This window comes from Taudactylus pleione, unplaced genomic scaffold (genome assembly GCF_031769625.1).
Source record: "Taudactylus pleione unplaced genomic scaffold, aTauple2 ptg000012l, whole genome shotgun sequence".
Lineage (NCBI taxonomy): Eukaryota > Metazoa > Chordata > Amphibia > Anura > Myobatrachidae > Taudactylus > Taudactylus pleione.
The window spans coordinates 22,536,401-22,560,294 of NW_028284415.1; the positions used below are offsets into that span (position 1 = coordinate 22,536,401).

Genomic DNA, 23,894 nt, shown 5'->3' on the forward strand with positions numbered 1-23,894 from the left:
CCAGGGGGTGCATACACACAGATTAGCCTAATAGGCTCACCTGCCCAGGAGCCGTCTACGATAAGCAATCTGCCGCAGACGAGCTCCTGAACAGAATCTAGTGTGAAGAGGCTCCCCCTAATAAGAATGGCGACCCCTGCAGACTTACACTCACCCCCACCAGACCAATAGGACGGACCGTGAGACCACTGCTGGCCCAGATGTCTATAAGACCTGGAAAAAGGAATAGAGCATTCCTGCAACATGTAAACATCACATTTCTGAGTATCTAAAAATGCAAACACAGACTGTCTTCTAAACTTATCCTTAATACTCCTCACATTAATGGTAAAAAGGGAAAAAGACACCATTAGTTGGGAGAAAAAAGGTTAGAACACGGAAAATACATTTAGCTACCACTCTTGTCGGGCGGTGCTTCCTCTTGAACGGTTGCTGGGTCGCCCTGTTGGGGCGGCTGCAGACAGCTCTGGATCAGCTGTTCGATTAAGTTGTCAGCATTCAGGTCAGGTACTACCTCCTCCACGAGGCTTTCCACCATCGCCTCCATCTCGTCCTCTAGTGGAAGAGGGTTCTCGACCTGTTCTACCGCCAACTTCTTGGAAGGGTCGGGGTCAGCAGCTGGGCTGTCAAACTCCTTTCGCTTCCTGCTCGACTGTTGAGTGCCTGCAGAGGATACAAGAGGGGGAAACTCTTCCTCGGAGAGGAGAGAGACAGGGGGGGTGGAAGAGACAGTGGGATGGAGAAGGGAGCGGGAGGGAGAGGGGGGAGGGGTTGTGCCAGCAGTGGGGGTGGGAGTTGCTGTCACAGTGGGAGGAGGGCGTGGGGTAGGATGGGTGGGAAGGGGTGGGGTAGGAAGGGTAGGACGGGTGCGGGGGGGTGGGGTGGGGATGGAAGGTTTCTTACCCTCCTGGCGCCTCTGCTGGCCTTGTCCAGTCACTGCTGCCACATAGGATTTTGCCCTGTTGGGGCAGTCTCTGTAGACATGGTTCACCTCCCCACAGAGGTTGCATGTCTTCTGGGTGGGGCAATCCTTGGTGTCGTGTCCCGCCACCTTGCACTTCTTGCAGGCTGCCACCTTGCAGTCTCTCCCAATGTGGTCCTTCCCACCGCAGGTCTTGCAGATCCGCGGCTGGTCCGGATAACTGAGAAATCCTGCAGATGCGCCCAGGGAGAAGAACTGTGGCAGGTGCACAACTCCATCGGGGCTCCAGTTGTCTTTTAGGAGCTTGACGATGACAGCCCACTTGCCTGTCCAGAAGCCATTCCTGTCCAGGATCTTGGAGGGCTCCTTGATCACCGTGCAGAAACGGCCCAGGAAAGTGGCGATGTCCTTGCCAGGCGTGTGTGGGTTCCGCATTGAAACCGTCACCCGCCTCTCCTCTCTTTGAATAGGGCAATTGCCCACAAAGCGAGAGAAAGGGGATTCAGGCCTCGCCGCTTTCACCGCTTCCCAGTACCTCTTGCAGATTGCAATGGAGGCAAAGGTCACGTAAAAGATGCCCTTGATGTAGTTCTGTATGCTGAGGGTTTCAGCAGTCGAGAACCCCTGTTCAAGGATCATCTTCTTGCCGAAGGTCTCCGTCGTCATGTCCGGCATCTTTCCTTCCACCTCCTTCAGCTTCATCACGACGGTCTGCCTCATCCAGGGCTCCAAGGCTGGGGTACCCTTGGGCTGGGTCTGGCTGGGCTTCTCGGGGGCTGTTGCTGGAGGGGCGGTGGAGGTGGATGGGACCTGGTCGGGCAGAGCTTCGGCCGGCTTTGGTCCCTTCTTTGCCGCCTTCTTCCTGGCAGAGGTGGCTGGAGCGGAGGCTGGGGCTGGCACCGGGGTTGGAGCAGCTGAGGCCATCTCTCCTGCTTCTTGCCTGGGGTCGAAGTTGGGCTGGAGAAGGGTCTGCGGCGGTCGGAGGTCGGAAGTCGCTTTCGCAGAGGGCAGAGCAAACAAGTCTAACCCAATGCCAGTCGAAGTCCTTCCTCGTCGCGGTCGCAGGGTCTGGTCGCCGCTGGTCGGAGGTCGGGAGACGGCTTCGCAGAGGGCAGAGCAAACAAGTCTAGCCCAGTGCTGGTCGAAGTCCTTCCTCGTCGCAGGGTCTGGTCGTCGCTGGTCGGAGGTCGGTTTCACAGAGGGCAGAGCAAACAAGTCTGACCCTCTGCTACTTGTAGTCCTTCCTCGTCGCAGTCGGCAGTCTGGGGGACACTGGTCGGAGCTTGGCAGTCGCTTCTTCAGAGGGCAGAGCAGCAAGTCTAACCCTCGGCAAGTCGAATCCTTCTTCCTCTCAGCAGTCCTCTTTCAGCTTCCTCGGCCGGTGCAGGTCCAGAAAAAATGCGGCAGCAGGTCCTCTGGAGCCCGAGTGTAGTCACAGTCCAGTCAGTCAGCACTGATAAGAACAGATTTTTGATTGAAAAAAGCATTCTTTATTAACATAAAGATGGCAAAAAACATACATAAATCACACATACAAGTGTACTGTGTCGCAGCACAGCCTAAACCCAATACACTATCAAACATAATCAAACATACAATATAATGCATTGCAAAACATATAGCACAAGGCATCCTATACTATACATAATACTTTGCATTATTCATTCACTACTTAAACAAAAACAACAATCAACAAGGTCTATGGGTGTGGAGGGTAGAGGGGAAGGGAGGGGGGAATCACAGAACTGAAGTTTTTATTGAAAGACAGACACATATATGGGAAGGGTAAATAAATAGAAAGACATATCAACAAAACATCAGTCTCTGTGAAAAATGGGGGAAGGGGCCACTGTCCCAGTCCTTGTTGGACAATCAAGCATGGGGGGAGGGGGCAGAAGAAGGGGGGTTTAGTCCTCTTCTTCCTCAGGGCTGTCCATGATGGAATAGTCTCTTAGCAGGCTGTGGATCAGCCTGCGACAGTCCTGGATAGACATCCTCTCCCTCCGCAGAATGAGGCGATTCCTGGCAAGCCACAAAGCGTCCTTAACACAGTTCATAAGGCGCCAGGCCTCCTGGATTGCCCCATAGGTGTGGGTGCCAGGAAACAGTCCGTAAAGTACCGAGTGGTACGAAAGGTTGCTCCTTGGCACACAGTCTTTGAGTTCATTTTCCAGGGCATCTAACAACAACTGTGCATAAGTACAGTCCCAAAACAAGTGCATAGCTGTTTCCTCGTGAGAGATGCACCAGGGGCAATGTCTGTACCTGCACAGGTTACGGGAGTGCATGAATGTCCTTAGGGGCAGACCCCCTTGGATTGCCATCCATGACATGTCCTTGTGTCTATTTGTGAGCCTTTTGGAGGCCACATTGTCCCATACCTGTTTGGCAGTTGCTGAAGGGAGCCCTGGAATAGGCTCCATGACGTCTTTTGCTCTGATGAGCTTGTGGATAGTCTTTGGTTTCCACAAGTCAGGTTTAACTCCCTCCAGTTGGTGCTCCCTCACAAACTTGGACACGTCCAGGTAGAACCAGGGAGTGTTCCAGTTGTAAGGGATGGAGCTGTCCCACTTAGCCCAGCCTAGGGCCCTCCAAAGGGGTAGGAGGAAAAAGCGAGACATGGAGTTTCCTGCAGAGTCATTATCAGTCTCACACAAAGTCCTGCGGATACAGTTGCAAACAAAGAAGGCTCGCAGCATGGTGGGGATATCTGGTATTCCCTTTCCACCTTTGAGGGGCTCCTTGTACATAACTGTCCGCTTTACTCTGTCCATCTTGGAGCCCCAGATGAAGTGAAACACTGCCCTTGTGATGGCCCTGCAGACCGTGACCAGAGGTGGCCAGGCCTGCGCTGTGTACTGCAGAACGGGAAGGATCTCGTTGCGCAGTACAAGTGCTTTTCCTTCGATGGTAAGGTCTCTGAGGCTCCACAGTCCAATTTTTTGCCTTACAGTGGCAAGTCTTTCGTCCCAGCACTTCAGGGCCGCACCCTCACCACCAAGCCAGACTCCCAGAATTTTGATGAAGTCCGGCTTGACAGCAAAGGGGAATGGAGCGGAGGATGACAGGTGCCACTGCCCGAACAGCATAGCCTCTGACTTCCCGCAGTTGACTTTTGCCCCTGAAGCTCGGCCGAAGCTCTCGCAGGTCTGGACGAGTGCTGTCACCGAGATCTGGTCAGCGCAGAAGACAGTGACGTCGTCCATGTACAGCGAACACTTGGCCTCTCTACGGTCTGGACCCGGTGCGATGACCCCTCTGATCTCTGGTTTCCGTCTGATGCATACAGCCAGGAGCTCTATAACACAAACAAAAAGAAGAGGTGAAAGAGGGCAGCCTTGTCTGACCCCAGATAGAATAGGAAAGGGGTCAGTCTTCCAGCCGTTCACCAACACCGAGCTGTGAATATCAAGGTACATCAGGTTAACATACGTGCAAAACATTTCACCAAGCCCAAACCTCTGCAGGACCCTACCCATCAACTCATGTGAGACACGGTCAAAGGCCTTCTCCTGGTCAAGGCTGACCAGAGCCGCATGCACGTTCCGGTCCTTGATGTAATGGACCGTGTCTCTGAGGAGGGCAAGGCTATCTGCAATCCTGCGGCCAGGAATGCCGCAGGTCTGGTCCGGGTGAATGATCTGTCCGATGACAGCCTTCAGCCTGTTGGCAAGTACCTTGGCCAGGATCTTGTAGTCCACGTTCAGGAGAGAGATGGGCCTCCAATTTTTCAGCTCACATCTCTCCCCCTTACGCTTATACAAGATCGTGATCAGTCCTTCCCTCAGTGAAGGAGGCATTTTGCCCTCCACCACCATCTCCTTGTACAGCTCGAGCAGGTCCGGGCCAATGAGGTCCCACAGCGCTACATAGAGCTCTGCTGGGAGACCATCACTGCCCGGGGTCCTGCCCTGCCTAAAGGATTTAGCGGCAGAGTGCAACTCCTCCAACACCAAGGGAGCATCCATGGCTGCTTTACCTGCAGGATCAATAGTGTTAGTGATACCTGACAGGAACTCATCAGCCACAGTACTGTCCGTCGTCTTTGGGGAGTAGAGGTCGCCATAGTAGTCCGTGATGACCTTCATGACGCCCTCCTTCCCCTGCCTGGGAATACCGGTCTCATCTCGCAGCTCAGTCAGGGGCGTGTGGCCAGAGTGGAGTTTCCTGAAAAAGAAAGAGTTACATTTCTCACCCTTCTCCAGGTTCTCCACCTTGGAACGGAAGACGATGCGTCTGGATTCCTCCTCGAAGTGCCCTTTCAGGCTCTTTTTGGTCTCCTCCAGATCATCTCTCACGTCCCAGCCGCACCGTTGGAGGTCCTGCAGGGACTGCAGTTGTCTCTGCAGTCCCTTGAAGTTCCTCTTTCGGTCGCACGCCTGTTGTCTTCCTTTGACCTGAAAGAAACTGCGAATGTTAGCCTTAACATATTCCCACCAATCACTCATGCATTCAAAATAGCATTTATCATTCTTCCATGTGATGTAGGCATCCTTCAGCTCGGCCAGCACCTCCTCCCTTTCCAGCAGAGCACAGTTCAACTTCCAGGAGCCTGGGCCAGGAGGAAAACCATTGCCCAGGTCTCCTTGGAAGAGAATGGCTCTGTGGTCAGAGAAGAAGCAGGGAACCATAGCATGCCTGTTCTGCTTCACTGCTCTAGAGGTAAACACAAAGTCAATGCGGGAATGCACCGAGCCATCGGGGCGGCTCCACGTGTAATTCACGGAGCCAGCCCCCATGGAGCCCACAGCATCCCGCAGAGAAGCTTCGGTTACCATTTCTATGAGCAGTTTAGATGTCAAATCAAGCTTAGCAGTGTTGCAGGTGCTGCGTCCATCCTCTTCCATGGGGCAGTTGAAATCTCCGGCCATCACTACTGCCCTAGTGGTTGCGAGCTGCAGCCGCAGGGTCTGGAAAAGCTCCAAACGCTCATTCTTACCAGGGGGTGCATACACACAGATTAGCCTAATAGGCTCACCTGCCCAGGAGCCGTCTACGATAAGCAATCTGCCGCAGACGAGCTCCTGAACAGAATCTAGTGTGAAGAGGCTCCCCCTAATAAGAATGGCGACCCCTGCAGACTTACACTCACCCCCACCAGACCAATAGGACGGACCGTGAGACCACTGCCGGCCCAGATGTCTATAAGACCTGGAAAAAGGAATAGAGCATTCCTGCAACATGTAAACATCACATTTCTGAGTATCTAAAAATGCAAACACAGACTGTCTTCTAAACTTATCCTTAATACTCCTCACATTAATGGTAAAAAGGGAAAAAGACACCATTAGTTGGGAGAAAAAAGGTTAGAACACGGAAAATACATTTAGCTACCACTCTTGTCGGGCGGTGCTTCCTCTTGAACGGTTGCTGGGTCGCCCTGTTGGGGCGGCTGCATACAGCTCTGGATCAGCTGTTCGATTAAGTTGTCAGCATTCAGGTCAGGTACTACCTCCTCCACGAGGCTTTCCACCATCGCCTCCATCTCGTCCTCTAGTGGAAGAGGGTTCTCGACCTGTTCTACCGCCAACTTCTTGGAAGGGTCGGGGTCAGCAGCTGGGCTGTCAAACTCCTTTCGCTTCCTGCTCGACTGTTGAGTGCCTGCAGAGGGTACAAGAGGGGGAAACTCTTCCTCGGAGAGGAGAGAGACAGGGGGGGTGGAAGGGACAGTGGGATGGAGAAGGGAGCGGGAGGGAGAGGGGGGAGGGGTTGTGCCAGCAGTGGGGGTGGGAGTTGCTGTCACAGTGGGAGGAGGGAGTGGGGTAGGATGGGTGGGAAGGGGTGGGGTAGGAAGGGTAGGACGGGTGCGGGGGGGTGGGGTGGGGGTGGAAGGTTTCTTACCCTCCTGGCGCCTCTGCTGGCCTTGTCCAGTCACTGCTGCCACATAGGATTTTGCCCTATTGGGGCAGTCTCTGTAGACATGGTTCACCTCCCCACAGAGGTTGCATGTCTTCTGGGTGGGGCAATCCTTGGTGTCGTGTCCCGCCACCTTGCACTTCTTGCAGGCTGCCACCTTGCAGTCTCTCCCAATGTGGTCCTTCCCACCGCAGGTCTTGCAGATCCGCGGCTGGTCCGGATAACTGAGAAATCCTGCAGATGCGCCCAGGGAGAAGAACTGTGGCAGGTGCACAACTCCATCGGGGCTCCAGTTATCTTTTAGGAGCTTGACGATGACAGCCCACTTGCCTGTCCAGAAGCCATTCCTGTCCAGGATCTTGGAGGGCTCCTTGATCACCGTGCAGAAACGGCCCAGGAAAGTGGCGATGTCCTTGCCAGGCGTGTGTGGGTTCCGCATTGAAACCGTCACCCGCCTCTCCTCTCTTTGAATAGGGCAATTGCCCACAAAGCAAGAGAAAGGGGATTCAGGCCTCACCGCTTTCACCGCTTCCCAGTACCTCTTGCAGATTGCAATGGAGGCAAAGGTCACGTAAAAGATGCCCTTGATGTAGTTCTGTATGCTGAGGGTTTCAGCAGTCGAGAACCCCTGTTCAAGGATCATCTTCTTGCCGAAGGTCTCCGTCGTCATGTCCGGCATCTTTCCTTCCACCTCCTTCAGCTTCATCACGACGGTCTGCCTCATCCAGGGCTCCAAGGCTGGGGTACCCTTGGGCTGGGTCTGGCTGGGCTTCTCGGGGGCTGTTGCTGGAGGGGCGGTGGAGGTGGATGGGACCTGGTCGGGCAGAGCTTCGGCCGGCTTCGGTCCCTTCTTTGCCGCCTTCTTCCTGGCAGAGGTGGCTGGAGCGGAGGCTGAGGCTGGCACCGGGGTGGGGGCAGCTGAGGCCATCTCTCCTGCTTCTTGCCCGGGGTCGAAGTTGGGCTGGAGAAGGGTCTGCGGCGGTCGGAGGTCGGAAGTCGCTTTCGCAGAGGGCAGAGCAAACAAGTCTAACCCAATGCCAGTCGAAGTCCTTCCTCGTCGCGGTCGCAGGGTCTGGTCGCCGCTGGTCGGAGGTCGGGAGACGGCTTCGCAGAGGGCAGAGCAAACAAGTCTAGCCCAATGCTGGTCGAAGTCCTTCCTCGTCGCAGGGTCTGGTCGTCGCTGGTCGGAGGTCGGTTTCACAGAGGGCAGAGCAAACAAGTCTGACCCTCTGCTACTTGTAGTCCTTCCTCGTCGCAGTCGGCAGTCTGGGGGACGCTGGTCGGAGCTTGGCAGTCGCTTCTTCAGAGGGCAGAGCAGCAAGTCTAACCCTCGGCAAGTCGAATCCTTCTTCCTCTCAGCAGTCCTCTTTCAGCTTCCTCGGCCGGTGCAGGTCCAGAAAAAAATGCGGCAGCAAGTCCTCTGGAGCCCGAGTGTAGTCACAGTCCAGTCAGTCAGCACTGATAAGAACAGATTTTTGATTGAAAAAAGCATTCTTTATTAACATAAAGATGGCAAAAAACATACATAAATCACACATACAAGTGTACTGTGTCGCAGCACAGCCTAAACCCAATACACTATCAAACATAATCAAACATACAATATAATGCATTGCAAAACATATAGCACAAGGCATCCTATACTATACATAATACTTTGCATTATTCATTCACTACTTAAACAAAAACAACAATCAACAAGGTCTATGGGTGTGGAGGGTAGAGGGGAAGGGAGGGGGGAATCACAGAACTGAAGTTTTTATTGAAAGACAGACACATATATGGGAAGGGTAAATAAATAGAAAGACATATCAACAAAACATCAGTCTCTGTGAAAAATGGGGGAAGGGGCCACTGTCCCAGTCCTTGTTGGACAATCAAGCATGGGGGGAGGGGGCAGAAGAAGGGGGGTTTAGTCCTCTTCTTCCTCAGGGCTGTCCATGATGGAATAGTCTCTTAGCAGGCTGTGAATCAGCCTGCGACAGTCCTGGATAGACATCCTCTCCCTCCGCAGAATGAGGCGATTCCTGGCAAGCCACAAAGCGTCCTTAACACAGTTCATAAGGCGCCAGGCCTCCTGGATTGCCCCATAGGTGTGGGTGCCAGGAAACAGTCCGTAAAGTACCGAGTGGTACGAAAGGTTGCTCCTTGGCACACAGTCTTTGAGTTCATTTTCCAGGGCATCTAACAACAACTGTGCATAAGTACAGTCCCAAAACAAGTGCATAGCTGTTTCCTCGTGAGAGATGCACCAGGGGCAATGTCTGTACCTGCACAGGTTACGGGAGTGCATGAATGTCCTTAGGGGCAGACCCCCTTGGATTGCCATCCATGACATGTCCTTGTGTCTATTTGTGAGCCTTTTGGAGGCCACATTGTCCCATACCTGCTTGGCAGTTGCTGAAGGGAGCCCTGGAATAGGCTCCATGACGTCTTTTGCTCTGATGAGCTTGTGGATAGTCTTTGGTTTCCACAAGTCAGGTTTAACTCCCTCCAGTTGGTGCTCCCTCACAAACTTGGACACATCCAGGTAGAACCAGGGAGTGTTCCAGTTGTAAGGGATGGAGCTGTCCCACTTAGCCCAGCCTAGGGCCCTCCAAAGGGGTAGGAGGAAAAAGCGAGACATGGAGTTTCCTGCAGAGTCATTATCAGTCTCACACAAAGTCCTGCGGATACAGTTGCAAACAAAGAAGGCTCGCAGCATGGTGGGGATATCTGGTATTCCCTTTCCACCTTTGAGGGGCTCCTTGTACATAACTGTCCGCTTTACTCTGTCCATCTTGGAGCCCCAGATGAAGTGAAACACTGCCCTTGTGATGGCCCTGCAGACCGTGACCAGAGGTGGCCAGGCCTGCGCTGTGTACTGCAGAACGGGAAGGATCTCGTTGCGCAGTACAAGTGCTTTTCCTTCGATGGTAAGGTCTCTGAGGCTCCACAGTCCAATTTTTTGCCTTACAGTGGCAAGTCTTTCGTCCCAGCACTTCAGGGCCGCACCTTCACCACCAAGCCAGACTCCCAGAATTTTGATGAAGTCCGGCTTGACAGCAAAGGGGAATGGAGCGGAGGATGACAGGTGCCACTGCCCGAACAGCATAGCCTCTGACTTCCCGCAGTTGACTTTTGCCCCTGAAGCTCGGCCGAAGCTCTCGCAGGTCTGGACGAGTGCTGTCACCGAACTCTGGTCAGCGCAGAAGACAGTGACGTCGTCCATGTACAGCGAGCACTTGGCCTCTCTACGGTCTGGACCCGGTGCGATGACCCCTCTGATCTCTGGTTTCCGTCTGATGCATACAGCCAGGAGCTCTATAACACAAACAAAAAGAAGAGGTGAAAGAGGGCAGCCTTGTCTGACCCCAGATAGAATAGGAAAGGGGTCAGTCTTCCAGCCGTTCACCAACACCGAGCTGTGAATATCAAGGTACATCAGGTTAACATACGTGCAAAACATTTCACCAAGCCCAAACCTCTGCAGGACCCTACCCATCAACTCATGTGAGACACGGTCAAAGGCCTTCTCCTGGTCAAGGCTGACCAGAGCCGCATGCACGTTCCGGTCCTTGATGTAATGGACCGTGTCTCTGAGGAGGGCAAGGCTATCTGCAATCCTGCGGCCAGGAATGCCGCAGGTCTGGTCCGGGTGAATGATCTGTCCGATGACAGCCTTCAGCCTGTTGGCAAGTACCTTGGCCAGGATCTTGTAGTCCACGTTCAGGAGAGAGATGGGCCTCCAATTTTTCAGCTCACATCTCTCCCCCTTACGCTTATACAAGATCGTGATCAGTCCCTCCCTCAGTGAAGGAGGCATTTTGCCCTCCACCACCATCTCCTTGTACAGCTCGAGCAGGTCCGGGCCAATGAGGTCCCACAGCGCTACATAGAGCTCTGCTGGGAGACCATCACTGCCCGGGGTCCTGCCCTGCCTAAAGGATTTAGCGGCAGAGTGCAACTCCTCCAACACCAAGGGAGCATCCATGGCTGCTTTACCTGCAGGATCAATAGTGTTAGTGATACCTGACAGGAACTCATCAGCCACAGTACTGTCCGTCGTCTTTGGGGAGTAGAGGTCGCCATAGTAGTCCGTGATGACCTTCATGACGCCCTCCTTCCCCTGCCTGGGAATACCGGTCTCATCTCGCAGCTCAGTCAGGGGCGTGTGGCCAGAGTGGAGTTTCCTGAAAAAGAAAGAGTTACATTTCTCACCCTTCTCCAGGTTCTCCACCTTGGAACGGAAGACGATGCGTCTGGATTCCTCCTCGAAGTGCCCTTTCAGGCTCTTTTTGGTCTCCTCCAGATCATCTCTCACGTCCCAGCCGCACCGTTGGAGGTCCTGCAGGGACTGCAGTTGTCTCTGCAGTCCCTTGAAGTTCCTCTTTCGGTCGCACGCCTGTTGTCTTCCTTTGACCTGAAAGAAACTGCGAATGTTAGCCTTAACATATTCCCACCAATCACTCATGCATTCAAAATAGCATTTATCATTCTTCCATGTGATGTAGGCATCCTTCAGCTCGGCCAGCACCTCCTCCCTTTCCAGCAGAGCACAGTTCAACTTCCAGGAGCCTGGGCCAGGAGGAAAACCATTGCCCAGGTCTCCTTGGAAGAGAATGGCTCTGTGGTCAGAGAAGAAGCAGGGAATCATAGCATGCCTGTTCTGCTTCACTGCTCTAGAGGTAAACACAAAGTCAATGCGGGAATGCACCGAGCCATCGGGGCGGCTCCACGTGTAATTCACGGAGCCAGCCCCCATGGAGCCCACAGCATCCCGCAGAGAAGCTTCGGTTACCATTTCTATGAGCAGTTTAGATGTCAAATCAAGCTTAGCAGTGTTGCAGGTGCTGCGTCCATCCTCTTCCATGGGGCAGTTGAAATCTCCGGCCATCACTACTGCCCTAGTGGTTGCGAGCTGCAGCCGCAGGGTCTGGAAAAGCTCCAAACGCTCATTCTTACCAGGGGGTGCATACACACAGATTAGCCTAATAGGCTCACCTGCCCAGGAGCCGTCTACGATAAGCAATCTGCCGCAGACGAGCTCCTGAACAGAATCTAGTGTGAAGAGGCTCCCCCTAATAAGAATGGCGACCCCTGCAGACTTACACTCACCCCCACCAGACCAATAGGACGGACCGTGAGACCACTGCCGGCCCAGATGTCTATAAGACCTGGAAAAAGGAATAGAGCATTCCTGCAACATGTAAACATCACATTTCTGAGTATCTAAAAATGCAAACACAGACTGTCTTCTAAACTTATCCTTAATACTCCTCACATTAATGGTAAAAAGGGAAAAAGACACCATTAGTTGGGAGAAAAAAGGTTAGAACACGGAAAATACATTTAGCTACCACTCTTGTCGGGCGGTGCTTCCTCTTGAACGGTTGCTGGGTCGCCCTGTTGGGGCGGCTGCATACAGCTCTGGATCAGCTGTTCGATTAAGTTGTCAGCATTCAGGTCAGGTACTACCTCCTCCACGAGGCTTTCCACCATCGCCTCCATCTCGTCCTCTAGTGGAAGAGGGTTCTCGACCTGTTCTACCGCCAACTTCTTGGAAGGGTCGGGGTCAGCAGCTGGGCTGTCAAACTCCTTTCGCTTCCTGCTCGACTGTTGAGTGCCTGCAGAGGATACAAGAGGGGGAAACTCTTCCTCGGAGAGGAGAGAGACAGGGGGGGTGGAAGAGACAGTGGGATGGAGAAGGGAGCGGGAGGGAGAGGGGGGAGGGGTTGTGCCAGCAGTGGGGGTGGGAGTTGCTGTCACAGTGGGAGGAGGGCATGGGGTAGGATGGGTGGGAAGGGGTGGGGTAGGAAGGGTAGGACGGGTGCGGGGGGGTGGGGTGGGGATGGAAGGTTTCTTACCCTCCTGGCGCCTCTGCTGGCCTTGTCCAGTCACTGCTGCCACATAGGATTTTGCCCTATTGGGGCAGTCTCTGTAGACATGGTTCACCTCCCCACAGAGGTTGCATGTCTTCTGGGTGGGGCAATCCTTGGTGTCGTGTCCCGCCACCTTGCACTTCTTGCAGGCTGCCACCTTGCAGTCTCTCCCAATGTGGTCCTTCCCACCGCAGGTCTTGCAGATCCGCGGCTGGTCCGGATAACTGAGAAATCCTGCAGATGCGCCCAGGGAGAAGAACTGTGGCAGGTGCACAACTCCATCGGGGCTCCAGTTGTCTTTTAGGAGCTTGACGATGACAGCCCACTTGCCTGTCCAGAAGCCATTCCTGTCCAGGATCTTGGAGGGCTCCTTGATCACCGTGCAGAAACGGCCCAGGAAAGTGGCGATGTCCTTGCCAGGCGTGTGTGGGTTCCGCATTGAAACCGTCACCCGCCTCTCCTCTCTTTGAATAGGGCAATTGCCCACAAAGCGAGAGAAAGGGGATTCAGGCCTCGCCGCTTTCACCGCTTCCCAGTACCTCTTGCAGATTGCAATGGAGGCAAAGGTCACATAAAAGATCCCCTTGAGATAGTTCTGTATGCTGAGGGTTTCAGCAGTCGAGAACCCCTGCTCAAGGACCATCTTCTTGCCGAAGGTCTCCGTCGTCATGTCCGGCATCTTTCCTTCCACCTCCTTCAGCTTCATCACAACGGTCTGCCTCATCCAGGGCTCCAAGGCTGGGGTACCCTTGGGCTGGGTCTGGCTGGGCTTCTCGGTGGCTGTTGCTGGAGGGGCGGTGGAGGTGGATGGGACCTGGTCGGGCAGAGCTTCGGCCGGCTTCGGTCCCTTCTTTGCCGCCTTCTTCCTGGCAGAGGTGGCTGGAGCGGAGGCTGAGGCTGGCACCGGGGTGGGGGCAGCTGAGGCCATCTCTCCTGCTTCTTGCCCGGGGTCGAAGTTGGGCTGGAGAAGGGTCTGCGGCGGTCGGAGGTCGGAAGTCGCTTTCGCAGAGGGCAGAGCAAACAAGTCTAACCCAATGCCAGTCGAAGTCCTTCCTCGTCGCGGTCGCAGGGTCTGGTCGCCGCTGGTCGGAGGTCGGGAGACGGCTTCGCAGAGGGCAGAGCAAACAAGTCTAGCCCAATGCTGGTCGAAGTCCTTCCTCGTCGCAGGGTCTGGTCGTCGCTGGTCGGAGGTCGGTTTCACAGAGGGCAGAGCAAACAAGTCTGACCCTCTGCTACTTGTAGTCCTTCCTCGTCGCAGTCGGCAGTCTGGGGGACGCTGGTCGGAGCTTGGCAGTCGCTTCTTCAGAGGGCAGAGCAGCAAGTCTAACCCTCGGCAAGTCGAATCCTTCTTCCTCTCAGCAGTCCTCTTTCAGCTTCCTCGGCCGGTGCAGGTCCAGAAAAAATGCGGCAGCAGGTCCTCTGGAGCCCGAGTGTAGTCACAGTCCAGTCAGTCAGCACTGATAAGAACAGATTTTTTTTGATTGAAAAAAGCATTCTTTATTAACATAAAGATGGCAAAAAACATACATAAATCACATATACAAGTGTACTGTGTCGCAGCACAGCCTAAACCCAATACACTATCAAACATAATCAAACATACAATATAATGCATTGCAAAACATATAGCACAAGGCATCCTATACTATACATAATACTTTGCATTATTCATTCGCTACTTAAACAAAAACAACAATCAACAAGGTCTATGGGTGTGGAGGGTAGAGGGGAAGGGAGGGGGGAATCACAGAACTGAAGTTTTTATTGAAAGACAGACACATATATGGGAAGGGTAAATAAATAGAAAGACATATCAACAAAACATCAGTCTCTGTGAAAAATGGGGGAAGGGGCCACTGTCCCAGTCCTTGTTGGACAATCAAGCATGGGGGGAGGGGGCAGAAGAAGGGGGGGTTTAGTCCTCTTCTTCCTCAGGGCTGTCCATGATGGAATAGTCTCTTAGCAGGCTGTGAATCAGCCTGCGACAGTCCTGGATAGACATCCTCTCCCTCCGCAGAATGAGGCGATTCCTGGCAAGCCACAAAGCGTCCTTAACACAGTTCATAAGGCGCCAGGCCTCCTGGATTGCCCCATAGGTGTGGGTGCCAGGAAACAGTCCGTAAAGTACCGAGTGGTACGAAAGGTTGCTCCTTGGCACACAGTCTTTGAGTTCATTTTCCAGGGCATCTAACAACAACTGTGCATAAGTACAGTCCCAAAACAAGTGCATAGCTGTTTCCTCGTGAGAGATGCACCAGGGGCAATGTCTGTACCTGCACAGGTTACGGGAGTGCATGAATGTCCTTAGGGGCAGACCCCCTTGGATTGCCATCCATGACATGTCCTTGTGTCTATTTGTGAGCCTTTTGGAGGCCACATTGTCCCATACCTGCTTGGCAGTTGCTGAAGGGAGCCCTGGAATAGGCTCCATGACGTCTTTTGCTCTGATGAGCTTGTGGATAGTCTTTGGTTTCCACAAGTCAGGTTTAACTCCCTCCAGTTGGTGCTCCCTCACAAACTTGGACACGTCCAGGTAGAACCAGGGAGTGTTCCAGTTGTAAGGGATGGAGCTGTCCCACTTAGCCCAGCCTAGGGCCCTCCAAAGGGGTAGGAGGAAAAAGCGAGACATGGAGTTTCCTGCAGAGTCATTATCAGTCTCACACAAAGTCCTGCGGATACAGTTGCAAACAAAGAAGGCTCGCAGCATGGTGGGGATATCTGGTATTCCCTTTCCACCTTTGAGGGGCTCCTTGTACATAACTGTCCGCTTTACTCTGTCCATCTTGGAGCCCCAGATGAAGTGAAACACTGCCCTTGTGATGGCCCTGCAGACCGTGACCAGAGGTGGCCAGGCCTGCGCTGTGTACTGCAGAACGGGAAGGATCTCGTTGCGCAGTACAAGTGCTTTTCCTTCGATGGTAAGGTCTCTGAGGCTCCACAGTCCAATTTTTTGCCTTACAGTGGCAAGTCTTTCGTCCCAGCACTTCAGGGCCGCACCTTCACCACCAAGCCAGACTCCCAGAATTTTGATGAAGTCCGGCTTGACAGCAAAGGGGAATGGAGCGGAGGATGACAGGTGCCACTGCCCGAACAGCATAGCCTCTGACTTCCCGCAGTTGACTTTTGCCCCTGAAGCTCGGCCGAAGCTCTCGCAGGTCTGGACGAGTGCTGTCACCGAACTCTGGTCAGCGCAGAAGACAGTGACGTCGTCCATGTACAGCGAGCACTTGGCCTCTCTACGGTCTGGACCCGGTGCGATGACCCCTCTGATCTCTGGTTTCCGTCTGATGCATACAGCCAGGAGCTCTATAACACAAACAAAAAGAAGAGGTGAAAGAGGGCAGCCTTGTCTGACCCCAGATAGAATAGGAAAGGGGTCAGTCTTCCAGCCGTTCACCAACACCGAGCTGTGAATATCAAGGTACATCAGGTTAACATACGTGCAAAACATTTCACCAAGCCCAAACCTCTGCAGGACCCTACCCATCAACTCATGTGAGACACGGTCAAAGGCCTTCTCCTGGTCAAGGCTGACCAGAGCCGCATGCCCGTTCCGGTCCTTGATGTAATGGACCGTGTCTCTGAGGAGGGCAAGGCTATCTGCAATCCTGCGGCCAGGAATGCCGCAGGTCTGGTCCGGGTGAATGATCTGTCCGATGACAGCCTTCAGCCTGTTGGCAAGTACCTTGGCCAGGATCTTGTAGTCCACGTTCAGGAGAGAGATGGGCCTCCAATTTTTCAGCTCACATCTCTCCCCCTTACGCTTATACAAGATCGTGATCAGTCCCTCCCTCAGTGAAGGAGGCATTTTGCCCTCCACCACCATCTCCTTGTACAGCTCGAGCAGGTCCGGGCCAATGAGGTCCCACAGCGCTACATAGAGCTCTGCTGGGAGACCATCACTGCCCGGGGTCCTGCCCTGCCTAAAGGATTTAGCGGCAGAGTGCAACTCCTCCAACACCAAGGGAGCATCCATGGCTGCTTTACCTGCAGGATCAATAGTGTTAGTGATACCTGACAGGAACTCATCAGCCACAGTACTGTCCGTCGTCTTTGGGGAGTAGAGGTCGCCATAGTAGTCCGTGATGACCTTCATGACGCCCTCCTTCCCCTGCCTGGGAATACCGGTCTCATCTCGCAGCTCAGTCAGGGGCGTGTGGCCAGAGTGGAGTTTCCTGAAAAAGAAAGAGTTACATTTCTCACCCTTCTCCAGGTTCTCCACCTTGGAACGGAAGACGATGCGTCTGGATTCCTCCTCGAAGTGCCCTTTCAGGCTCTTTTTGGTCTCCTCCAGATCATCTCTCACGTCCCAGCCGCACCGTTGGAGGTCCTGCAGGGACTGCAGTTGTCTCTGCAGTCCCTTGAAGTTCCTCTTTCGGTCGCACGCCTGTTGTCTTCCTTTGACCTGAAAGAAACTGCGAATGTTAGCCTTAACATATTCCCACCAATCACTCATGCATTCAAAATAGCATTTATCATTCTTCCATGTGATGTAGGCATCCTTCAGCTCGGCCAGCACCTCCTCCCTTTCCAGCAGAGCACAGTTCAACTTCCAGGAGCCTGGGCCAGGAGGAAAACCATTGCCCAGGTCTCCTTGGAAGAGAATGGCTCTGTGGTCAGAGAAGAAGCAGGGAACCATAGCATGCCTGTTCTGCTTCACTGCTCTAGAGGTAAACACAAAGTCAATGCGGGAATGCACCGAGCCATCGGGGCGGCTCCACGTGTAATTCACGGAGCCAGCCCCCATGGAGCCCACAGCATCCCGCAGAGAAGCTTCGGTTACCATTTCTATGAGCAGTTTAGATGTCAAATCAAGCTTAGCAGTGTTGCAGGTGCTGCGTCCATCCTCTTCCATGGGGCAGTTGAAATCTCCGGCCATCACTACTGCCCTAGTGGTTGCGAGCTGCAGCCGCAGGGTCTGGAAAAGCTCCAAACGCTCATTCTTACCAGGGGGTGCATACACACAGATTAGCCTAATAGGCTCACCTGCCCAGGAGCCGTCTACGATAAGCAATCTGCCGCAGACGAGCTCCTGAACAGAATCTAGTGTGAAGAGGCTCCCCCTAATAAGAATGGCGACCCCTGCAGACTTACACTCACCCCCACCAGACCAATAGGACGGACCGTGAGACCACTGCCGGCCCAGATGTCTATAAGACCTGGAAAAAGGAATAGAGCATTCCTGCAACATGTAAACATCACATTTCTGAGTATCTAAAAATGCAAACACTGACTGTCTTCTAAACTTATCCTTAATACTCCTCACATTAATGGTAAAAAGGGAAAAAGACACCATTAGTTGGGAGAAAAAAGGTTAGAACACGGAAAATACATTTAGCTACCACTCTTGTCGGGCGGTGCTTCCTCTTGAACGGTTGCTGGGTCGCCCTGTTGGGGCGGCTGCATACAGCTCTGGATCAGCTGTTCGATTAAGTTGTCAGCATTCAGGTCAGGTACTACCTCCTCCACGAGGCTTTCCACCATCGCCTCCATCTCGTCCTCTAGTGGAAGAGGGTTCTCGACCTGTTCTACCGCCAACTTCTTGGAAGGGTCGGGGTCAGCAGCTGGGCTGTCAAACTCCTTTCGCTTCCTGCTCGACTGTTGAGTGCCTGCAGAGGATACAAGAGGGGGAAACTCTTCCTCGGAGAGGAGAGAGACAGGGGGGGTGGAAGAGACAGTGGGATGGAGAAGGGAGCGGGAGGGAGAGGGGGGAGGGGTTGTGCCAGCAGTGGGGGTGGGAGTTGCTGTCACAGTGGGAGGAGGGCGTGGGGTAGGATGGGTGGGAAGGGGTGGGGTAGGAAGGGTAGGACGGGTGCGGGGGGGTGGGGTGGGGATGGAAGGTTTCTTACCCTCCTGGCGCCTCTGCTGGCCTTGTCCAGTCACTGCTGCCACATAGGATTTTGCCCTATTGGGGCAGTCTCTGTAGACATGGTTCACCTCCCCACAGAGGTTGCATGTCTTCTGGGTGGGGCAATCCTTGGTGTCGTGTCCCGCCACCTTGCACTTCTTGCAGGCTGCCACCTTGCAGTCTCTCCCAATGTGGTCCTTCCCACCGCAGGTCTTGCAGATCCGCGGCTGGTCCGGATAACTGAGAAATCCTGCAGATGCGCCCAGGGAGAAGAACTGTGGCAGGTGCACAACTCCATCGGGGCTCCAGTTGTCTTTTAGGAGCTTGACGATGACAGCCCACTTGCCTGTCCAGAAGCCATTCCTGTCCAGGATCTTGGAGGGCTCCTTGATCACCGTGCAGAAACGGCCCAGGAAAGTGGCGATGTCCTTGCCAGGCGTGTGTGGGTTCCGCATTGAAACCGTCACCCGCCTCTCCTCTCTTTGAATAGGGCAATTGCCCACAAAGCGAGAGAAAGGGGATTCAGGCCTCGCCGCTTTCACCGCTTCCCAGTACCTCTTGCAGATTGCAATGGAGGCAAAGGTCACGTAAAAGATGCCCTTGATGTAGTTCTGTATGCTGAGGGTTTCAGCAGTCGAGAACCCCTGTTCCAGGATCATCTTCTTGCCGAAGGTCTCCGTCGTCATGTCCGGCATCTTTCCTTCCACCTCCTTCAGCTTCATCACGACGGTCTGCCTCATCCAGGGCTCCAAGGCTGGGGTACCCTTGGGCTGGGTCTGGCTGGGCTTCTCGGGGGCTGTTGCTGGAGGGGCGGTGGAGGTGGATGGGACCTGGTCGGGCAGAGCTTCGGCCGGCTTCGGTCCCTTCTTTGCCGCCTTCTTCCTGGCAGAGGTGGCTGGAGCGGAGGCTGAGGCTGGCACCGGGGTGGGGGCAGCTGAGGCCATCTCTCCTGCTTCTTGCCCGGGGTCGAAGTTGGGCTGGAGAAGGGTCTGCGGCGGTCGGAGGTCGGAAGTCGCTTTCGCAGAGGGCAGAGCAAACAAGTCTAACCCAATGCCAGTCGAAGTCCTTCCTCGTCGCGGTCGCAGGGTCTGGTCGCCGCTGGTCGGAGGTCCAGAGACGGCTTCGCAGAGGGCAGAGCAAACAAGTCTAGCCCAATGCTGGTCGAAGTCCTTCCTCGTCGCAGGGTCTGGTCGTCGCTGGTCGGAGGTCGGTTTCACAGAGGGCAGAGCAAACAAGTCTGACCCTCTGCTACTTGTAGTCCTTCCTCGTCGCAGTCGGCAGTCTGGGGGACGCTGGTCGGAGCTTGGCAGTCGCTTCTTCAGAGGGCAGAGCAGCAAGTCTAACCCTCGGCAAGTCGAATCCTTCTTCCTCTCAGCAGTCCTCTTTCAGCTTCCTCGGCCGGTGCAGGTCCAGAAAAAAATGCGGCAGCAGGTCCTCTGGAGCCCGAGTGTAGTCACAGTCCAGTCAGTCAGCACTGATAAGAACAGATTTTTTGATTGAAAAAAGCATTCTTTATTAACATAAAGATGGCAAAAAACATACATAAATCACACATACAAGTGTACTGTGTCGCAGCACAGCCTAAACCCAATACACTATCAAACATAATCAAACATACAATATAATGCATTGCAAAACATATAGCACAAGGCATCCTATACTATACATGATACTTTGCATTATTCATTCACTACTTAAACAAAAACAACAATCAACAAGGTCTATGGGTGTGGAGGGTAGAGGGGAAGGGAGGGGGGAATCACAGAACTGAAGTTTTTATTGAAAGACAGACACATATATGGGAAGGGTAAATAAATAGAAAGACATATCAACAAAACATCAGTCTCTGTGAAAAATGGGGGAAGGGGCCACTGTCCCAGTCCTTGTTGGACAATCAAGCATGGGGGGAGGGGGCAGAAGAAGGGGGGTTTAGTCCTCTTCTTCCTCAGGGCTGTCCATGATGGAATAGTCTCTTAGCAGGCTGTGAATCAGCCTGCGACAGTCCTGGATAGACATCCTCTCCCTCCGCAGAATGAGGCGATTCCTGGCAAGCCACAAAGCGTCCTTAACACAGTTCATAAGGCGCCAGGCCTCCTGGATTGCCCCATAGGTGTGGGTGCCAGGAAACAGTCCGTAAAGTACCGAGTGGTACGAAAGGTTGCTCCTTGGCACACAGTCTTTGAGTTCATTTTCCAGGGCATCTAACAACAACTGTGCATAAGTACAGTCCCAAAACAAGTGCATAGCTGTTTCCTCGTGAGATATGCACCAGGGGCAATGTCTGTACCTGCACAGGTTACGGGAGTGCATGAATGTCCTTAGGGGCAGACCCCCTTGGATTGCCATCCATGACATGTCCTTGTGTCTATTTGTGAGCCTTTTGGAGGCCACATTGTCCCATACCTGCTTGGCAGTTGCTGAAGGGAGCCCTGGAATAGGCTCCATGACGTCTTTTGCTCTGATGAGCTTGTGGATAGTCTTTGGTTTCCACAAGTCAGGTTTAACTCCCTCCAGTTGGTGCTCCCTCACAAACTTGGACACGTCCAGGTAGAACCAGGGAGTGTTCCAGTTGTAAGGGATGGAGCTGTCCCACTTAGCCCAGCCTAGGGCCCTCCAAAGGGGTAGGAGGAAAAAGCGAGACATGGAGTTTCCTGCAGAGTCATTATCAGTCTCACACAAAGTCCTGCGGATACAGTTGCAAACAAAGAAGGCTCGCAGCATGGTGGGGATATCTGGTATTCCCTTTCCACCTTTGAGGGGCTCCTTGTACATAACTGTCCGCTTTACTCTGTCCATCTTGGAGCCCCAGATGAAGTGAAACACTGCCCTTGTGATGGCCCTGCAGACCGTGACCAGAGGTGGCCAGGCCTGCGCTGTGTACTGCAGAACGGGAAGGATCTCGTTGCGCAGTACAAGTGCTTTTCCTTCGATGGTAAGGTCTCTGAGGCTCCATAGTCCAATTTTTTGCCTTACAGTGGCAAGTCTTTCGTCCCAGCACTTCAGGGCCGCACCTTCACCACCAAGCCAGACTCCCAGAATTTTGATGAAGTCCGGCTTGACAGCAAAGGGGAATGGAGCGGAGGATGACAGGTGCCACTGCCCGAACAGCATAGCCTCTGACTTCCCGCAGTTGACTTTTGCCCCTGAAGCTCGGCCGAAGCTCTCGCAGGTCTGGACGAGTGCTGTCACCGAACTCTGGTCAGCGCAGAAGACAGTGACGTCGTCCATGTACAGCGAGCACTTGGCCTCTCTACGGTCTGGACCCGGTGCGATGACCCCTCTGATCTCTGGTTTCCGTCTGATGCATACAGCCAGGAGCTCTATAACACAAACAAAAAGAAGAGGTGAAAGAGGGCAGCCTTGTCTGACCCCAGATAGAATAGGAAAGGGGTCAGTCTTCCAGCCGTTCACCAACACCGAGCTGTGAATATCAAGGTACATCAGGTTAACATACGTGCAAAACATTTCACCAAGCCCAAACCTCTGCAGGACCCTACCCATCAACTCATGTGAGACACGGTCAAAGGCCTTCTCCTGGTCAAGGCTGACCAGAGCCGCATGCACGTTCCGGTCCTTGATGTAATGGACCGTGTCTCTGAGGAGGGCAAGGCTATCTGCAATCCTGCGGCCAGGAATGCCGCAGGTCTGGTCCGGGTGAATGATCTGTCCGATGACAGCCTTCAGCCTGTTGGCAAGTACCTTGGCCAGGATCTTGTAGTCCACGTTCAGGAGAGAGATGGGCCTCCAATTTTTCAGCTCACATCTCTCCCCCTTACGCTTATACAAGATCGTGATCAGTCCCTCCCTCAGTGAAGGAGGCATTTTGCCCTCCACCACCATCTCCTTGTACAGCTCGAGCAGGTCCGGGCCAATGAGGTCCCACAGCGCTACATAGAGCTCTGCTGGGAGACCATCACTGCCCGGGGTCCTGCCCTGCCTAAAGGATTTAGCGGCAGAGTGCAACTCCTCCAACACCAAGGGAGCATCCATGGCTGCTTTACCTGCAGGATCAATAGTGTTAGTGATACCTGACAGGAACTCATCAGCCACAGTACTGTCCGTCGTCTTTGGGGAGTAGAGGTCGCCATAGTAGTCCGTGATGACCTTCATGACGCCCTCCTTCCCCTGCCTGGGAATACCGGTCTCATCTCGCAGCTCAGTCAGGGGCGTGTGGCCAGAGTGGAGTTTCCTGAAAAAGAAAGAGTTACATTTCTCACCCTTCTCCAGGTTCTCCACCTTGGAACGGAAGACGATGCGTCTGGATTCCTCCTCGAAGTGCCCTTTCAGGCTCTTTTTGGTCTCCTCCAGATCATCTCTCACGTCCCAGCCGCACCGTTGGAGGTCCTGCAGGGACTGCAGTTGTCTCTGCAGTCCCTTGAAGTTCCTCTTTCGGTCGCACGCCTGTTGTCTTCCTTTGACCTGAAAGAAACTGCGAATGTTAGCCTTAACATATTCCCACCAATCACTCATGCATTCAAAATAGCATTTATCATTCTTCCATGTGATGTAGGCATCCTTCAGCTCGGCCAGCACCTCCTCCCTTTCCAGCAGAGCACAGTTCAACTTCCAGGAGCCTGGGCCAGGAGGAAAACCATTGCCCAGGTCTCCTTGGAAGAGAATGGCTCTGTGGTCAGAGAAGAAGCAGGGAACCATAGCATGCCTGTTCTGCTTCACTGCTCTAGAGGTAAACACAAAGTCAATGCGGGAATGCACCGAGCCATCGGGGCGGCTCCACGTGTAATTCACGGAGCCAGCCCCCATGGAGCCCACAGCATCCCGCAGAGAAGCTTCGGTTACCATTTCTATGAGCAGTTTAGATGTCAAATCAAGCTTAGCAGTGTTGCAGGTGCTGCGTCCATCCTCTTCCATGGGGCAGTTGAAATCTCCGGCCATCACTACTGCCCTAGTGGTTGCGAGCTGCAGCCGCAGGGTCTGGAAAAGCTCCAAACGCTCGTTCTTACCAGGGGGTGCATACACACAGATTAGCCTAATAGGCTCACCTGCCCAGGAGCCGTCTACGATAAGCAATCTGCCGCAGACGAGCTCCTGAACAGAATCTAGTGTGAAGAGGCTCCCCCTAATAAGAATGGCGACCCCTGCAGACTTACACTCACCCCCACCAGACCAATAGGACGGACCGTGAGACCACTGCCGGCCCAGATGTCTATAAGACCTGGAAAAAGGAATAGAGCATTCCTGCAACATGTAAACATCACATTTCTGAGTATCTAAAAATGCAAACACAGACTGTCTTCTAAACTTATCCTTAATACTCCTCACATTAATGGTAAAAAGGGAAAAAGACACCATTAGTTGGGAGAAAAAAGGTTAGAACACGGAAAATACATTTAGCTACCACTCTTGTCGGGCGGTGCTTCCTCTTGAACGGTTGCTGGGTCGCCCTGTT

General features: G+C 53.6%; 3 protein-coding genes across 3 annotated transcripts; all 3 read right to left on the bottom strand.

The window, feature by feature from the left end:
• Positions 1-388: 388 nt before the first annotated feature.
• LOC148542571 (uncharacterized) lies at positions 389-1,714 on the bottom strand. Its single transcript, XM_088468492.1, has one exon. The coding sequence runs from the start codon at positions 1,640-1,642 to the stop codon at positions 389-391; it is 1,254 nt and encodes a 417-aa protein (XP_088324618.1). The 5' UTR covers positions 1,643-1,714.
• A 4,534-nt stretch (positions 1,715-6,248) lies between these two features.
• LOC148542572 (uncharacterized) lies at positions 6,249-10,751 on the bottom strand. The gene is made up of 2 exons (XM_088468506.1): positions 9,994-10,751; positions 6,249-7,644 (listed from the first exon to the last, which is right to left on the bottom strand). The coding sequence occupies exons 1-2, from the start codon at positions 10,749-10,751 to the stop codon at positions 6,249-6,251; spliced, it is 2,154 nt and encodes a 717-aa protein (XP_088324632.1).
• A 7,222-nt stretch (positions 10,752-17,973) lies between these two features.
• Positions 17,974-19,299, bottom strand: LOC148542573 (uncharacterized). Its single transcript, XM_088468493.1, has one exon. It carries the CDS (start codon positions 19,225-19,227, stop codon positions 17,974-17,976), a length of 1,254 nt encoding a protein of 417 aa, XP_088324619.1. The 5' UTR covers positions 19,228-19,299.
• Between the last annotated feature and the right edge of the window lie 4,595 nt (positions 19,300-23,894).